General features: G+C 38.9%; 1 protein-coding gene across 2 annotated transcripts in view; it reads right to left on the bottom strand.

Annotated features, from left to right (window-relative positions):
- The window catches only part of ARIH1 (ariadne RBR E3 ubiquitin protein ligase 1), a 114,390-nt gene extending 95,356 nt beyond the window's left edge, over positions 1–19,034 (bottom strand). The window contains exon 1 of one of the 2 annotated variants that reach the window (XM_061180102.1): positions 18,455–19,034. In XM_061180102.1, coding sequence (XP_061036085.1) covers positions 18,455–18,823 — 369 coding nt within the window. In that variant the 5' untranslated portion in view covers positions 18,824–19,034. The remainder of the gene's footprint in view (positions 1–18,454) is intronic. The other variant, XM_061180101.1, reaches the window with a different exon arrangement.
- Positions 19,035–19,951: the final 917 nt, after the last annotated feature.

Genomic DNA, 19,951 nt, shown 5'->3' on the forward strand with positions numbered 1-19,951 from the left:
GCTGCTTAAAGCTTCAGCTACATTTTAACAGATGAGAAAAGACAATTTATTAAAGTTAAATAACTGATACAAAGTCACAGAGCTGATAAAAGGCAAAGTTGGAACTAAACTTAGTTCCATATGATGCCAAAGACTTAAGCACTAAACTATTTTATCTCCTAATAAAATAATCCACCAATTCTCACTGATGCTACCCTCCTAATACCTTGAATACCTCTCCCACCTCTCCATTCCTGCCTTGCTAACCTCATCATATATTTCTTGCTCAGATTATTGTAATACCTTTCTCACTATTCTCCCTGCTTCCTAATATCATCCTGTTCTCATTTACTCCCTATACTGCCAACAAAGTGGTTCTTCTCAACACTAATCCTATATTAAAAGTTTTTAGTTGTTTCAACTGGCCCCATCTCATTTAGCACTATGCTAAAGCCTTTCACAAACTGCCTACCTGTCTAGCCCCAGCTCCTACCACACTACTTTCCAATAATTTTAGCAATCTTTTCAATTCCTTATTGTTCATTCAACAACTCAGACCATTAATAGCTTCTGGCTTTTGTACATTCCATTAATCTTCCTCCTCTGTCTGGAATGCCATCTCCAATCCCATCTGCCTAGTGAGTTACTATTCATTTTTCAAAACCTAGCTTCAGACCCACTTCCACCAGGATCTGTCAGTCCTTCCCAGAAAACAGCACTAAACAACACTAAATTCCTTCTCTGACCTTGTAATTTTTACTGTTGTACATATCACTGTATTATAATTTATTTATACAAGCCTCCTTAAAGAGTTGTCCAGTATCTGTATTCCCCCAGCACGGTGTAGCCACTAAAAAAATACTAGGTAAAAAAATCAAATACTCAACTTATATACTGTTCTCTAACTAAACTGAAGCATTATTTTTAGGATCCCATTAACCTCAGAAATTCATAAAATAATCATGATATTTAGGGTCTTAAATGGAGCATAAAAATCAGGGTAGGGGAACTGTGGAGGTTCTACTTTTAAGAGAAAAGTATTAAGAATAAAGATAGTAATACTAGTGATTACCTCTGAGGGAGGGAATCAGGTAGTTAAGATATTAAGGTGGGAGATTTTCTACTTTTTTTATCTTCTGTACTTTTTGAATTTTGAGCCAAGAAAACATATGCATAGTCAAACAAAAGTTTTTTAATCCTAAAAAAAAAAAAAGTATCAAGTCTTAGAATACTAAGGCTGTTTCAATTTTTTTTTAATCAGAGGTTATGGAGGAGAGTTCAGTCATATTGGTCCCAGCATGCAACGTATTTCTGTATTTTGTTTTGGTTACACAGAATGAAAACCCTGATTCACAAAGATATGAAATTTGCATTGCCATTTCAGAATATTCTTCACTTAAACTGATCCGGAAGCTTAAAAAAAGGCAGTAGAAAACAGTTTATTCAGAGTTGACTTGTTAACACTGTCTAGCAACTGCCTTTATTTTTATAAATGCAGAGTCAGAGGAAATATGCAGAACTCAAAACCCCAAAACTATTAATAGTAGAGACACATCAAGATGAGTTATCTATCCACTTGTTACTGCAAAACCTGCCAATGTCTGCAATGAGGGTATGAACAAACATCTGCCTCCGCCTTGCCTGGCATTTATTTAACTGAACAGGGCGCGTATGTGCTGCTACAATGTTCTACCTTCTGTAACTCTGAGCAGCCATACACAGGTCTGAATCCAAAATACCAGTTCATAATAATCTTCAATCAACAATCCATAAGAAGTGAAGCAGAAGCTTTATTCTGGATTCTGCACACACAAAAAATGTTAGCCTGGATATAGTTTAACACATTGGTAATCTCCAATATGATAAATAGTTCTTTCAAAATTATAGAAAGGCTATCATGAGGAAGGGTTAGAACCAGGTAGGTTCAAGTAAAAAGCTACAGAGAGACATATATTAACACCTGGAAAAACTCAAAATCAGAGCTGTTCAAACATGAAATGCGCTCCCTTCTAGAGTGGCTGTGGGGGTTTAAGTCACTGGGGAGGTTCAAGAATAGGCTTAACCTACTCTTAACCCTAAAAGGGATCACTTAACAGGGAGGTGGTATACTTGGTAAGTTGTTGGCCAGCATAACCTTTAAAGATCCTTTTCATCCTTGTTAATCTTACTCTATGTGAATCAAAAATTGTGTTGACTTCGACATGAAACAAATATCAGGCAAGTTTACTGCCATCCTTCATTCTTTAGCTATTGTTTACGTATTATGCTTTCATTCCTAAGGGTGCCTAGAGGATTTTTGTGAATTTTAAAGTCCTATTTTCACCCTTTTGGCTTTACAGTTGCATGGAATGCAACATTATAAATCAAGCTTCAGGTACTCATATATTTCAAGGACCCAGTGTTAACTACATTAATGCAACGTGAGTTGAGATGATTACAGAAAACAGACAAAATGCTTAGGGCCAATGAAACGGAATTATTATATTTAAAAAGTCAGACTGGTAAGTAATATTATATATATACTCTCTTTTCAAAGGAATATTACTTCCATATTAAATGAGTTAAATAGTGAGTTATCAGTTAATACACTCCTCTAAGAACATCACAAAAGAAATATTTTCTCATTATTGAACAAAATAAGTCAAGTCAGCTAATCTCCCTTTAAATATATAAAGTGTTTGTTATCCAGCGCATCCATAACAATTTCACAATGCTATTCTCCCAGAACCTCTTGGTGCTCCTGTCAGGAGAATACTGACTTTGTGGACCACTGGTCTCAGTTTGTAATTTCATACATAAATCACAAATAAAGTTTACATTATATATACATTCTATAACATCCATCAAGTATGTAGAATTATTTAATGTCAAAACTTCATTTTTAAATGCTTACTTTGGATTAGAAAATAGTAAATGTTATAAATAGCAATTTTGGCTTGAAATTTTCTTGAAGGTGGTATATATGCAAGCTGGAAAGTTTAAATGCAGCTTGTAAATAGTAGACTTCTGCCTCTATATCACCCTGGTTTATTATTTATTTGGATTCATAAGCAACAGCACTGAAGTCACAAAACGGAGCCCATTGACTCTCTCTGTACAAGTCAGTCTCCTGGTGCATACAAAGCTGGAGACAGAAAGGTAGAACAGGTCTGGAGAGACAAACAGAAAATACCCAGCACACAAGACAATAACATTCATATATGTTTCATTTATACTTAATGATATAAAATACTGAGTTCTGAACCTAGCCATGAAAGCCTGGGCAAGTTACTCAATTCCTCTAAGTCTCAATTTCCTTATCTATAAAATAGTAAAAATACCATCTACTTCAGAGAAGAGTTGTGATGACTAACATTCCCTTAAATAACTGGTTAAGAACAAAAAATGGAAAATGTATCAGAGAAAGAGAGAAGAGTTAATTCAGTGAAGTCAACAGAAGAGGAATGTGAACAATTCACAAATGAAAAACATAGGGATAGTACCAAGACTTATTTTTATCAATAATAAAATCAATAAGAAAACTCATTCATATTCAATTTTGACTCTTCAAATCAATGTTTATCAGCTATGGTCCAGGAACTGTGCTGGTCAATGAGAATACCAAAATTAATACACTGATCCTACCTGCAAGGATTTTCAGAGTCTATTTAGCAAGAGAATAATAGAGATTATTTTTTAAATAGAAGTCTATACAAAATCCTGAGACCCACTCAAAGGGAAAGATTCAAAGAAGAAATGATGTTTAAGGTGAGTCATGAAGTATTAATGAGTTTATCAGGGGAAAAGCATTTGAAACAAAGGAAACAGCCTTACAAAGGCACAAAGAAAAATTTCACAGGGACTATCATTATTTTGCTATGTCAAGATGAGTGTGAAGAAATGACAGATAAGGTAGATAAAGGTCGAATTATGAAAAGCCTGATCTATCATGCTTAGAATCCTTTCTCCTAATCTGCATCCTCTGGTAACCTAGTTACTGGAACCCCCTAGGCTCAGAACCCCTAGGCTTAGTAGGTTCCTCATAAGCACCATTTCCTGTCCCATTCCTACTGCTTATCATGATTGGTAAAGATTTGGTGTTCTTTCGCAGGCCATAAACTTAGACCAAGTATGAACATTTTTGACACTGTCATAAACTGAACAGGATGACCACTCAGGAAAAAAAAGGAGACATTCAGCATTTCCTGAAAAATCTGTGGCGACCACACTACACTCACAAGGCCCCATTTTCCATCAATATCACCCTTTTCACATTCTTTCAATTTTTCTGATTTTGCTAATGAGACCCTTCTAATAACTTCTAATAGCTTCTAACAAGACTCTACTTATCCACACAAAGGACTACTTTGGATAACTAGGACTACTAGGATAACTAGTCTCTTCGGAAGGCAGGGCTTTCCTTAACCAAGCAGCAAACAGGGGTCAAACCACAACAAACGTGAAACATGTCAGGGTTGACCTGATGTAAAAATAACACCTCAAAAGACAAACTGGTAAGTGTGGGATTTCTGGGTAATGGCAGTACACTAAGATACTCAACTATGAAAACCAGGCCAGGGCAAGTCAAGAAACAGGATATAACTGAGATCAGGCTACATGTGGATAAAAGTGGGCATGATAGGTCCTGAGTTATTGACTTTATAATCAAGGATTTATTTACATGTCTGCCCTTCCTAGACTAGGAACCCTGGACAGGAAGGAATGTTCTCCACTCATCTTTGTACATCTTGAAAGCAGTTCTTCAGCACAAACCAAGGCTTCAGATAAATGCATCCTCTGCTGACAGGATGACTACAACCTCATCAGAGACCCTGACCCAGAATTACCCAGCTAAACCACTCAAAACTATAATACAGTAAATGTTTGCTGTTTTAAACCACTAAATGTTAGGGTAATTTTTTATGTAGTAATAGATAACTAATACAAGAGACTCATCTAAAATCAGTCAATTAGCTAAAATGAAAGATTCTTTTAGGACTGTAAAGCTTTCAGTATACAAATACAAAGAAAACTTAAGTACAAGAATTTGGCTCAGTCAAAAGGTCCAACTAAAGTCTGAAAAAGTTTGGTACAGCAGAAAGAACTTCTGTTTTAAAAGTCAAAAAGCCCCAGTTTCAGGACTTCCCTAGTGGCGCAGTGGTTAAGAATCCGCCTGCCAATGCAGGGGACAAGGGTTTGATCCCTGGTCTGGGAAGATCCCACATGCCGCAGAGCAACTAAGCCCGTGCGCCACAACTACTGAGCCTGTGAGCCACAACTACTGAGCCCGCATGCCTAGAGCCTGTGCTCCGCAACAAGAGAAGCCACTGCAATGAGAAGCCCGCGCACCACAATGAAGAGTAGCCCCCCGCCCGCCGCAATGAGAAAGCCCCTGCACAACAACGAAGACCCAGTGCAGCCAAAAATAAATTAAGAAAAAAAAAGACCCAGTTTCAATGACCTCCACCAGTCTCTAACAGAGAAACTCTTGAGCTTCCCTGAGAAACCCATTTCTCAGCTTCCCTAACTTCAATTTACTTATCTATATAATGGAGATAATGCTATTTTCTTGGGATTTTGTAACGAATACACGTGAAAACACCCTAGCATGTTTCATAAATATCAGCTATTACTACCACATTTGTCTATGTTTGTGAGTCTCCCCTTACATAAAAATGAGTAAATTAGATCTTTTTTTCCTCCATCCTGTTATTTTCCCAAATCTAAGATATTCCTTACTCCAATCTTTAAAATGTCATACTTTCTAGCTGGAATTCTAGTTCAAGGAATACAGGCAGCCTGTAGAAGTGAAAAGGGCAAGGGAATAGATTCTCCTCTAGAGCCTCCAGAAGGAACACAGCCTGCCAACTCCTTGATTTTAGCCCAGTGAGACTCACTTTGAACTTGACTTTCTCAACTGTAAAATAATGAATTTCTGTTGTTTTAAGTCACAAACTTTGTGTTAACTTATTACAACAACAAAAGGAAACTAATACTGAGACTTGAAGGGGTGTCTCAATGAATGGAGGAACACTTGGTCTTCCACCCAGGACATTTACTGAATCCTGGGATTGCACAGGGCCGAGACTAAAAATCTAAAACCTCTGAAAGGCAGAGGGGCAATGATTAAAGTTTGGGACCCCCTAGGGGAGGGACTGCTGAGGAAAACACCAGGTTCTTAGTTGAAGGCTCTAAAAGGCCAATGGCAGATAAGAGATAAACTGAAACTGAACAGGGCTAGAACTCAACCTTATTGTATTAAGGCAACCATTCATCACTCTCCCTGTCAAGCAGAAGGAAAAATAAAAATCCTCTCTGGAGGAATCCATCATCATCCAGAATCTCTAAATACTTTATATACAGTGTTCGGCATGCAATCAAAATATGTCAACTGACAGGAACAACTGACTGAAAACTGGGAGGAAAATAAAGATAATATGAAAAGACTAACAGATAATTCGGATATTGGAGTTAGCTGACAAAACTTTTAGGAATAAATTCTTAATATGCTAGAGAAAATAGAGCAAAAGATGGAAAACAGATGAAAAAGAAGAAATCACCAGAAAATTAGCATCTATAAAAAAAGAATCAAATGGAAACTCTAGAATATAGTATCTGAAATTAATAATTAATTGAGGGGCGTTTAATAGCAAATCAGACAAAGGAGAAGACAGATTTAGGGACCCAGATGATGAATCAATGGAAATCATCCAAACTGAAGCACAGAGAAAAGGATGTAAGATACACAAAAGAGCACTGGACACATATGGAAAATAACAAAAACCTCTAATGTATGTGTAACTGGACTCTCAGAAGGAAAGGGGATAAAGGCAGAACTGAGAATTTCCAAAACTCGTAAGACATCACAGATTCAAAAGGATCTGAAAACACAAAGCAAGATAAACACAAAGAAAACCACAACTAGACACAAAGTAAAAAATATTACAAACATCCAGATTAAAGGTTCCTTAGCTTCCTCCTACCGCAAACAATGGAAGCCAGAAAACAATGGAATCTTTAAAGTGCTGAAAGAAAACTACTACCAACCTAAAATTACAAACATAGCAAAATATTCTTCAAGGACGGGGGTGAAATAAAAATATTTACACAAAAAATGTTTACTAAGTGCCTACTATGTGTTAGGTACTGTTCTGGGCACTGGGACTACAGCAATGAATAAAACAAAGTCACTGCTCTCATAGAGCTTTCACTGAAATGTAAGAAGTCAGAATATAAACAGATTAACAAATGGAATATGTCAGGTGGTATCTCTGCTAGCTCTTCCTTGAAATATTAAGCATCCCATTCTATTTCCAAACATCTTTCCCAAACTAGTAATATTTCATGATTCACATTTCTAATATTTCTGTTAATACCCCCCACGGCATCTAACATAGCTTATATATAAATGTTTCTGATTAATCAGTAGTAATTCCTAATCAGCAGTAATTCCTAACTTGTCATATATAACCCATTGCTAATTTATTGTAAACTCATATAACGTGGTTAGTCATATCTCCTGTTTGCACACCAATACTATGCTTCCTTAGTGATTCAGAAATATTTCAGAATATCAGAGCAGTGATTCTCAACCTGTTTGGTCTCAGAACCCCTTTTCATCTTAAAAATTATTGAAGGTGCCAAAGAGTTTTGCTTATGTGAATTATAACTATCAATATTTATGATGTTAGATATCAAAACAGAATTTTTAAAATATGTATTAATTCATTAAAAAATAACAGTAATAAACCCCATTATATGTTAATACAAAAATCATTTTTATGAAAATTATATGTTCTAAAACAAAAAAGTGAGAAAAGTGCACTATTTTAAAGTCTCTTTAATATCTGGCTAACTAGAAAACAGATTCTCATATCTGCTTCTGTATTCAATCCTTAAGTATGTTGTTTTGTTTAAAGAATAAAGAAAATGTAGCCTCTCAAAGATATGTAGTTGGAAGAAGCAGGAGAACTTTTATAGCTTTTTCAGATAAGTACAGATATTCTTTTTGATATTACACCAAAACTCAAAAAGTGGTCGTTTCTTAAAGGCTAGTTGTAAAATAGAATCTGAAACCACATCAAAGAACTTTTCTTATTCTTGCTATATTAAAATCCAATGATCTATCTTGAACTCTGAATGGATCATTTACCAATGCATGATTGTGAAATATCACAATTGGTCGCTGGAAAATTGGTCATTTGGAAAATACTGGTTCATTATGTTAAACAGACCTTCTAAATGTTGACATATTATACAGTATTTCATCAGGAGGCTCTCAGCCTCACAATGGCAGATATAAGTTTTCCAAAATTCTAATTTTCACTTAAAAACTAAATATTTTATCATTGGCAACAAATACTGTAAGCAGTTTTTCTTAAAATAACAGTTGTATTTCATTCATTTTGAAGAAACATTTACAAACATTTGTCTGAATAACCAGTTTGCCAGTCATTTTTTCAAGTAAAAACGGTGTTCCATCAAACAAGCAGCTTGTTCAGCTCACAAATCAAATGCACGTTTTTCAAGACAACCTCTGTACTTTAGTTTGCAGAAGTGCTTTATGCATACCACCAACTTTGCCACATAAGCTATTAAGAAAATGTGTGTACTTAAGGGATAAGATATAACACTAATAATTTTTACTGCTTCACCCAGGACAATAAGTGAAACCGACAATTTTACTGAGTGTATGGCAGTGAAAAATAAAATGACTACTGGTATAGTTGTTGCCACTGATTTGACCTGTGCTAAGGTTCCCATGGTGTTACCCACCCACTGCTTCTGCACCATCAGTACAAATCCCAGCACATTAAAAAAGGCAAGTAATGTCTTAAAAAGTTTTCCTCTTATAGGCCATACTTTGAGAACTACTGTATTAGAAGGACTCAGGTGTTTTTAACATAACTTTCAGTTCATATAAAGTGCCAGGGAACTACATGCAAATAATAAAGTTTAATCTACAACAGTCGCTATATATTCAGAGGCCTTAAAAAGCTTGCCCTCTTGGAATTTAAACACTTTTTTCTTGCCATCTTCTTACACTATTACTGTGGTGTTATCTAGAAATCATAAAATAATTTATTAGTGCCAGAAGAAAATCGTGTCTGGCTCCCTTTGGTTTACAGATAAGGAAACCAAAGAAGCAAGCATTTGCTAAAAGGACAAACTTCAGTATGTATTCACTGAGTTTCTACTATGTCAGAGACTGTTAGTGTGACATATGCTATGGATGAAGACTCAGCTCTCACCCTCAAAACCCTCATAGCTGGCTAGTGACTTAGGTATTAGGATGGCTGTATTACAGCCTCATGTAGGCCACACCAAACATCCTTACAAAGTGCTATGCAAACACAGGTAAGAAAGCAGTGATGGTAGAGAAGAGGGACCTGGTAAGAGATATGTAATATCTGAGCAGGGTATGAGTAGGACTATATCAGGCAGTTAAAAAGAGAAAGAGCATCACAAGAAGAGGGACCAGCATGAGCAAAAACAGGAAAACATAAATGTGTATTACATATTAAGAAATTATAAGTAGTGCAATTGGGGTTGGTGGGAGAATTGGGAACAACAGAAGGTAAGACTGAAAAAATTAGCTGAAATCAAGATGGGGAAGCCATGAACACCGTATTAAAGAATCTAGACCAGAGGTATAACAGGAAATGTGTGTGGCAGCAGGGAGGACAATGAAGTCTCTTTTTTTTTTAAGCAGGAAAATGACTAGTATATTTGTATTTGGTAGTATGATAGACAGACTGGAAGCCCAGAGACAAAAAAGCAAAATAAAAAGAGGCCCTAGGGAGTTTGCTGGTGGTCCAGTAGTTAGGACTCTTCGATTTCAATGCCTTGGCCTGGGGTTCAATCCCTGGTTGGGGAACTAAGATCCCACAAGCCACATGGGGAGACAAAAAAAAAAAAAAGAGGCCTTAGATTAGGCTTAGTAAAAAGGAGAGGAATAACATAAATTTCAGAGGTAACTTGATCAGGGCTAATTAGATATGGGAAATGCGGGGCAAAAAAGAATCAATGATGACTTTCAAATTCCAAGAATGGTTAACTAGTAAGTCAATCAAAGGAAGAACAGCCTTAAGGAGAGAAGGCAGTAAATTTGTGTTTCAAATGGGTTTCAGAGAAATATCTGTCCAAAATGTCACAAGTTTCAATGTGTCCATATTAGAGGTTTTTACTTATAAACACTTGCTAAGAGAATCAGAAAATACTTCTCAGTCTCTAGCTTATACTTAACCCCTAAAAAATGTACAGTTGTGATTGAGAAAGGATATATTACCAAATAATTGAAATCATTTAATATTTGAATTAGAAGTATGACAGTTTCAAAGGAGACAGCAAAGCAAGCCTGGGGAGAAGTGTCTGAGATTATAGCTATTCTTAGCATTGTCTAAACAAATGTCTTAGTAATAAGGAAATGTTACCTAATACTTCATTATCTGCTGTAGTTTTTGCCAAAATGTATTAAGTGTCAGGTCACTGTGACACTTCTAAATGGAACATAGGAAAAAGGAAAAATGCTATTCAGCAAGTTTACATTACAGGAAAAAAAACTACACGAAAAAACTCCCAATGCAGTATTTGGCCTTAATACTAGCATTCTCATTTTTAAAACTGAAAAAAAGTAGGGCTCTGAAAGTTAATCTGCCAGAGCAGCTGCTGGCTCAATAAGACCTTTTAAAACTGCCTTCTAAGATACCAAACTACCCATTAATTTAACTCAAATACCAAGTGGGCATCTACTATGCACGAAGATACATCAAGAAATATTATTCAAGATCAAGCCAGATGACTACCTATCACTGGGTGAATAAAAATTTAGGAAGAAAGCTAAAATTTAGGAAGAAACTTAAATTACACAATTGTAGAAATCTACTGATTCTATAAAATGTGCCATTCTTTTGGAATTGAAGATCTAACACTGGCCCGCATTTTAATTAGCTTGGGTAGTTTTGATTTGCTTTGTTTTAAATACAGTACGCTTTTTTAAACACTGAAAATAAAATAAGGCAAGGACTGCCACTACTATCTCCATGGGCTCCAAAGGATCCAGTCATCCCAGGTTAGAAGCAGCCTCGCATTACAGATTATTCTCTCACCTAGTAAGTGATCATCAAATGTCAGCCTAACTACTCATTCTTCCATTTATCCCATCATTTAATGGGAATAATTAAGCTATTTGTAAAGGTACATAGTAACACAGTGTGTCAAGATAGTCAAGATCTTAGCAAAGGGGATTTCCCGGGTGGTGCAGTGGTTAAGAATCCACCTACCAATGCCGGGGACACGGGTTCAAGCCTTAGTCCGGGAAGATCCCACATGTCGCGGAGCAACTAAGCCCATGCGCCACAATTACTGAGCCAGCGCTCCAGAGCCTGCAAGCCACAACTGAGTCTGCGTGCCACAACTACTGAAGACCTCGCACCTAGAGCCCATGCGCCGCAACAAGAGAAGCCACCACAATGAGAAGCCCGCACACCACAACGAAGAGTAGCCCCCGCTCGCCGCCAACTAGAGAAAGCCCAAGCGCAGCAACAAAAACCCAATGCAGCCTAAATAAATAAATAAATTTATTTATTTATTTAAAAAGAAAAAATATCTTAGCAAAGTTATGGGCCTGTGATTCTATACCTATGAAAAGTGTCTAATGGAAAAACAGAGAAGTAGGCAACATACATATTCAAAGATATAGGTTCACTGTCATAAAAGGAACAAAGAAAAGGGGATTGATTAACTTCAAGAAGAAAAGTTTTTCCTTCATGCTTCCAAACAATAATTGTTAAGAAAACAACAATAAAAACCTTCATCCAAAGGGCCACCCTAGGAACAACAGGTTAAAGTTAAAATGGAAACAGATTTTAATTCCATTTTTTTTTCCTAAATCAAGAGTTAAACTTAGAATGAGCTACATCACAAAATATCTGTCATTTACTCATAGTTAAGCAGACCGGAATGTTAAAGAGAGAGGATTCTTAGAGACACTGGACAACAACAGGGGCTTTCAACCCTAGTTGTACATTAAAATAAACCAGGGAAAACTTCTGTTTAATGACAATGCCTGGTCCAAACTCCCAGAGACCCATTTGCTTAGTTTTGGGTTATGAGTGCCAGCATTTTTTTAAATCCTCAAGTAAAGAAATCTGAATAAAATGAGTAGACTGCATCGATGTCAATATACTGATTATATTATACTACACTTCTGCAAGATGTTACCACTGTAGAAAAATCAGTAAAAAGGGTATACAGGATCTCTCTGCATTATTTCTTGCACCTGCATGTGACTCTACAATTATCTCAAAATTAAAAATGTGATGAAAAAATTCCCAGGTGATTCCACTATGTAGCTAAAGTTAAAAACAAACGACTGGAGGATCTCAGATTCCTGCCAAGTCTAAGAGGCTGCAAATTATTCTTTCAATCTCAGCCATTGAAAGGTAATTAGGAATGTTTATAATTTAAAGATATAATACTTTGCAAAGCCAAACACAAATAATTTATGGTTATTCAAAACTAAAAAATCCAAACTACTGTAATACTCTCCCATTTGTATATAAATTGATTGGATAAACATTATACAGTAGTTCTCATTCACCTCTTGACTGAACCAGATTATATATATCATGGTAGGTAGCCTGTAAAATGGCCCCCAGGATCCACCTCCTCGTCTTCCTACTTCTGTGTAATCCCTTCCTCTTGAGTGTGAGCTGGACTTACTCACTTAAAACAAGTAGAATATGGCGAAGGGATGGGATGTCACTTCTGAGATGAAGTTATAAAAGACTGTGGCTTCCATCTTGGGGGCTCTCTATCACACACCCCCCTCCCGGCCCACGCCCCACAGGAAAGAAGCTACTGTGTTGTAAGCCACTTTCTGGAGAAGCCCACATGTCAGGAACTGGCCAAAAACCAGCCAGTGAAAACTCTGAGGCCTGCCCAACAGCCACACAAGTGAGCCTGGAATGGGATCTTCCCCTAGTCAAATCTTGATAACTGCAATCTAGCTGATATGTTGGTTGCAGCCTTATAAGGGACCCTGAGACGAGGCACCCAACTAAGCTGAAGCCAGAATCGTGGCCCACAGAAAATGTGATAAATGTTTGTTGTTTTTAAGCCACTAAGTTTTGGTAGAAATATAGGGCTAAAGATAACTAATACATACAGCTGCCACAGGTCAAATCCAGAAGAAAGTAATCTAATCTGATGACTTCTGCCTACCTTTGTTCATAGTATCAAACCTCCCAGGTTCTACAACAGTATCACCCATAATTAACAAACTCTGTTTTACCTGAGCTGACTTCACCATCACCGGGACACACTTTCCTCATTCTTACTTCAATTTCTTAGAAGGGCTCCTATCCATCTGTTCTATCCATCTAAATCCTAGACATCTTCCAGATAACACCCACAGATCTCTCTTCCATGAACACCTACTACTATCCATTTGGCACTGACCTAATAGCTTTGTGTCTAAATTCAGAGACCGTGAACTCCTTGAGAATAAGTCTCATATTTTCAACATGTTATACAGTATTGAGCAGTTGCATTTACAGTATCCAAGACCTTACATCCCTTCCAGTGTATCAACTAAAGAAACTCTCTCAACTATTTTTGTTTAAAAAAAAAAAAAAAAACCCAGGGGGTGAGGAAGGGTGGAAGAAAACCCAAGTGTTCCAACCTAGAATGTGAGATGTCACTAGTTTGGCTTGCATGTTTGCAATAACTGGGTAAAGACCACCCTAATCTGAAGGATAACAGGAATGATAACAAATCCCCTCTATGATTAGCCTAGTAAGTGTTGTGCAGGCTCTTCAAATTTTCCTTTTATTAGTTTCTTAAACAATCTGCCTTCCATCACTAACCCACTCTCTAGTAATTTATCACTAGTCATTACACATGGAGAAATACTGCTGTTAAATTTCAACTAGATCAGTGGTTCTCAAACTTTAGCTTGCATCAGCATCACCTTGAATGCTTGTTAAAAGAGACTGCTGGAGCCCACCCCCATAGTTTCTGATTCACAGGTCTAATGCCATAAGTGATTCAAAAAGAATTAATGTAATTTAAAGCCTATAGCTCAAGGAGATCAGCTGGGAAAAGATAAAAGTTCAAGAGGAATAAACCACACCAAACACCTTAATAGCTTCAAAATACATACAAACACACTACTTCCCCTCTCCCACCCCAAAAGTTAACCAATTTAAATTCATCTTCATACAACCACTTGAATTCAATTTCTTGGAAACAATGAGCACCTCCAACTCACTGAGGTTTTAAAAGGATGTTAGAAAAACAAAGCATTAATGTAAAAAAGACCAATCCATTGTTAGTTCATCACTCCTGTTTTAACTTCCCAGATCCAAAAAACAGGCAAAGGAAAACAAAACCTGAAGGTTCTGAGATGTAAATTAACTTGCCAGTTAGGAAAAGGAGTGGCCAGAACTGACTCCTGTACCAATACACAATACACTGGACTATACTGTCTCTAATTTATGCATGAAACCTCACCTTAGAAGCTCTTTAATTAAATATTTTAATTAAATAAATAAATGGGTGAAATAATATTAAAGATTTCAAATCTACAGCCAACAGAAAATTTCCCTCATAAAGGTTACATATTCCTGTTGTCTTTAAAACAGGTTATTTAGAATAATAAATAATAGGAAGACACCCACCCACTTCTCTTTATGCCTCCTCTCTGACCACTCACATCCAACAGCCCCATGCGCCTCTTCCTCAGCACAGCCTTTAAACGTAGTATTCCTAAGGGTTACTTGACCTTCTCACTCTACTCATTCTCCCTGAGTGAGTCAAAATCATGACACTGGATGAACTATGACTATTCCAGTGGTTCGGAACTATCACTAGAGTGGCTAAAAATATAGAGATGCTTAGGCTCCAATTCAGACCTGACTAATGGATAACAATCTCTGGGAATGGAGTCCAAGGACCTCTACGTTCCCCACCTCCATATGCTTCTTAGGCAAGAACCATGTCCTCTAGAGTGACCAGCACAGACACAAGGCACAACCAACATCTGCTAAAGATTGCTGTGGAAACACAAAACAGCAAATTTAAACATCCCTCAACTGCAGAGTTGCGTAGTGTTAGTTTAATAAATTACTTAGCTATTTAGGCAATTACGTTAGATAACCACTGTATTATTATTAACCACTTTAATATGAACAATACTAGTTAAGTAAATGTAGCTAAGTAAATTAGGGGCTTTAAGCACTTCTCTATCATTACTATACGTTAAAGAACATCTCTGATCTTTTCTTAAAAGTTCAAAAGGTAAGCTAAGTAGCCACAAAGAGTTTTAATAAAACAAGACCAAATTAGACAAACTATAACAAGAGTTACAGAAAGCCAGAAAACCAAGAGCTTTCTAAAAGAAAAAGTGTTAACTTACTTGATTTAAGACTAGAACTAACCCACAGATATCTACAAATAACAGTATTAATCTGTTGTTGCCCAGAAATAGTAATTAAATTCCCCCAGGAAAGATTAAATTAACTTGGCATCCTTTTGACATTCAATCTTTTTCTCCTGCACATTTATTTTCAAATCCACTAACATAACTGATTCAAAAGTAGCACTGGGAAGAAGGGGATTTAAATTTTCTAGAATTAACAGTAAGCTCCCTGATGTGAACTAAGTAAAACAATGGTTTTTAAACTTACTTAAAACTTACTGTCATATTAAACCAACATTAGTTTTAATTGAAAACCTTAAAGGCTCTATGAATATAAACAGGACTTACAAATCAATAAAAGATAAACATCCCAAAAGGGGGTAAAGTGAGCAAAAGCAAAGGGCAATTTATGAAAGAAATACCAGTGCCCAATAAACACATTAAAAGTTCAACCTCATCAGTTTAAAAAAAAAAAAGCAAATTTAAAAAATGATAACCTTTCTGAGAGCAATGTGGTAATATATATCAAATGGTTGAAAATAAGCAAATTCTTTGACTCAGCAATTCAATTTATCCTAAGAAAATAAAACATTCAAAGATATATCTATAAGCATATTCCCAATGAGGTTTACAAAAAATGGAAACTGGACAATAAAAAGGAAGACCAATAAAAACAGATTGATTAAATAAATTAGTTTAGATATGTAATTGTGTAAGCACTTGAAAAATAATTACTTATTGGCAGGAGAAAACTGACACTCCTGTTTTTGTAACCTGCTTTTTTCTACTGAAAACATAAAGAGAACACAAAGTTTGTGTTATTATTAAAAAAAGAATATGTACAGTGTATCCACAGGTCTGGAACAATTACTACAGTTCAAATCCTGGTGTTTCTCTCCCAGTGTCAGGCAAAATAATCCTTTTGTCTTTTTTTTTCTCCTTACCGCATCAGTTTTTTCTTACAATGTAATGTGTTACCTGTGTAACTTTTTAAGTTTAAATCTATTAACATAAATAACCTATAACATAACCAAAGCCTAGTTTAGTGTACCATTTGCCTAGTGTATACCATTTGGAGAAAAAACGGTCTGGGATAAATCCTATCCTTTGATTTACTGATATTTCTAAATATGAACTTTTAACAAAGGAAAGATACTTATTTCAGCAATCCTACTTAAAAGCATGCTTAACATGAAGCAAACGAGGAAAAAAAGAGTTGTATCAAAAATCCAGCATGAAAACATGATTAAAGTAGGACACGTAAAAAAATCCCTAGTATTTTGTAGGTCTCCTTAGTTCAGTTCATCCACTTTTATTCCTTTTCCCCTAAACTAACAAAGAAAAAATGATGTCACATGCATTAGCTACATCTCTGTTCCAGAAGTGACATAAAGAACTTGTAAGGTTTGGCCTCAGTGATTAAGGACACACCTAAGAGCTGAAAAAGCTGGATGAGATTTACCTACATGAAAACAGACTATAAGTTAAAAAGTTAAATAATATCCATGAATTTTTAAAGCTAATTAAAATGCCAATAAGCTAGGTACAAGGTTTGAAAACATCAGATTTTATACAGATTTACTATATACTTTATATCGTAAATAAATGAAGAGAATTCAGGGTTTCACTGTAAATTCAGTTTCCTCAAAAAAAGAAAATTTCTCAATTTAGCGACCTAAGAACTCAACTGTCATATTTTTAGGATCAGAAAGAGCAGTAAAACTTATCTTTCTTCTACAACCCTTCAATTTCCTCCTCAAACTACATCATCTATAGAAAATTTGAGATTTCCACTCTTTAGTAATAGTACTAGATTTTCAGATTTTTTTTTTTTTACTATTATTCAAAACACTCTCTTCAAATAGGCCTAAATAGATGGTTCCACTTTCAAAAGAAAGTGTCGCTTACTAAACAGTACTGTAAAAATCTATTAATCATGCAAACTCAACAAGTAGGCAGTGACATACTGCTAATTTGCCAGTGAATATTGGCCAACCAATTTTAAGGGGGAAAAATAATGAGATACCAGAAGGCAACAGTAACCTGCTGCTCACGTATACAGTTTCATTTCATGTAACTAGTGTTTTCTAAGAGTTGCACTGAATCAAGACTCCATTTTTATTCTTCAGTCATACCCCTGACCCCTCATCATAATTGTTTTCTCCAAATAAACGTAAACTTTTGGTTTCCTAAAGTTCAAAAACGCAAAATCTGACCCACGAGAAGGTTAAATGAGATATGGTTATCAACTTAAACCGAGCCCAACTTACTGACCACGAAATACAAATCAGAGAAAAGGAGTCCAGAAGCAGAAAGTCTCCACTTGCTAACTCACAGCAGAGTCCTGTCCAATATTACACAATAACACTGCGTTTTGCTGTGGTTTAGCTGCAAGGCTGGGTGTGCAAGCTGCAGCAACTATTCCAACAGCTTCAAGTATGCTACAACTGAAAAAAGTAGTAGTCAGGACCCAAAAGAACAGCAAAGGCTTAAAAAGAGGCAAGCAGAAGCCTCACCATCAGAAAAGACCCATCAGCACCTCTTCCGAGAAACAGTTCCCTTCCCCCACCTTTAAGTAGGCACTTAAGACTGCCAAGCAGATCCATTTCTTTATTAACTGGTGCCCACTTGGGGCAACCGTACACCAAGCAGCTCTTCGGCCTACTCTAACCCCTTCCAAAAGTTCTCAAGTGAGACTGAAGGCCGGGGAAACCGTCTTAAGGGCCCAGTTCTTCAGCTCTCCTCCACCCCACCTACGCCCCGCCCCTATAGGCGCTCCTAGGGCCAGAGGAAGGACACCCGGCCCAGGGACGGGCAGGAATTGCCCGTAAGAGAAGTCTTAGGCAGCCGGAGGCCTCCGCCATAGCAGGACCTGGAAAGCACCGCCCCCAGCGCACCTCCCCACACCAGGCGAATGTCTGCTCTATCCCCAGCAGAGACAGCGGAGGAGACAGGGCCGGGAGGCACCGGGCTGGGCTGCGCACCAGGCCCAGGCCTGCCCCTCGGGGCCGCGCGGACCACCCGAATCTGCTCCCGGGTCCGTCCCGGTCCAGCCCGGGCCGGGGCCACCCTCACCTGGATGACCTCGTTGACCTCCCGGATACATTCCACCATGTGTTGCAGAATCTGCTCGGCCGTGAGCACCTCGTAGCGGTAATCCTCCTCCTGCTCGTGCCCCGGCCCGCCGCCGCCGCCGCCACCACCGCCACCACCGCCGGGCCCCAGAGCGCTGCCGCCGCCGCCACCCGTCTCCCCGCACAGCAGTCCGTCCCGCTCCCCGCCGACGCCCAGCCCGGGCTCCACCAGCTCCACCTCGCCCAGATCCAGGTTATCATCGTCCGGCTCGTCGTCGTCCTCGTCCTCCTCCTCTTCGGCGCCGCTGTCCTCCTCACTGCACTCTTCGTCCTCGTCGAACTCGTAGTTGTAGCCCTCGTCCGAGTCCATGGCGCGACGCGCGGGGGCCCGGCGGACGCTGGCCCCTGAGGCGGGGAGAGGGCGGGGACGCCGAGGCCCCGGCTCTCGCTCCGGCTCCGGCTGATGTCCGGACGCAGGCCTGGCTCCGGCCCCGCGGGCCGCGGCTCCTCCCCGGGCGCGGCTGTTGGCGGTTGGCGGCTGGCGGCGGCGGGGAGGGCGCGGAGGAGGGAGGGAGGGAGGGAGCGAGGGGGCTGCTTGCCGCCCGCCTCAGTCAGACGCGGCTCCGCTCTGGCCCCCGAAGGAAAACAGTCCCCAGCGCTACCTCCACGGCCAGTGCTACTGCTACTGAGCCAACAAAGGGGCGTGCGTCACCGCGTCGCGCTGCGTCTTCGCGTCACTGCTCTTGACGTAATCGCGCCCCGCCCCGCCGCCCCTGCGTGGAGTGCGGGGAGACCCCACGGCCCGGGCTGGCCCAGGGAGCGCGGCGGGAATCGCCGGCTGGGTTCCGGCTGCGGACGCTCTTTGGGCCGACACCAGCGGACGGTGTACTGGAGGAGGCTGTGGCCTCCTGGTCACCGAGGGGGACGGTGGGTGGCGGGGGGGGGGGTGGGCACCTGGGCCACCCAGGTGGTCGTTTTTGCCGCAGGCCATGGGGATCCAGCCCCTCGCGCAGTCCGTGGGGGAAGGTTGCCTTCCCACCGGGCCGGGGAGACCCTTCCCGCCCGTCCTGGAGTAATTTCAGGAAGACCTCGGCTGTTCAGCTAATATTCCTGGGCTACTTCCTGTTGCCTGGGCTACTCAGTGAATTCTGTTTTATGCAGATAGTCTAAACTGTGTAGCAGGTGAACCTCGTTTTAAGTAATTCATTTGATTCTGTACAGACGTGCTGTGATTTTTAAGTCGCCTATAGTGACGTCATTTAAAAGAAGCGTTTCCTGAACTCAGCTTATCAAGCACCTATTCAAGGCCCTAAACAATGTTACAGTCATGGCTTGCCTTAAATGAGCACCGTGTAAGGGGTTTACATATATATTTCTCATCTTCACGGAGCCACAGTACCCATTTTATACCTGAGACTCAAAGGGAAAGAGGCTTGACCAAGACCACAGAACACTTGCTCTATTTTAGCGCCTAGGTGACCTTAAATATCAATCATAA

This window comes from Eubalaena glacialis, chromosome 2 (genome assembly GCF_028564815.1).
Source record: "Eubalaena glacialis isolate mEubGla1 chromosome 2, mEubGla1.1.hap2.+ XY, whole genome shotgun sequence".
Classification (NCBI taxonomy): domain Eukaryota; kingdom Metazoa; phylum Chordata; class Mammalia; order Artiodactyla; family Balaenidae; genus Eubalaena; species Eubalaena glacialis.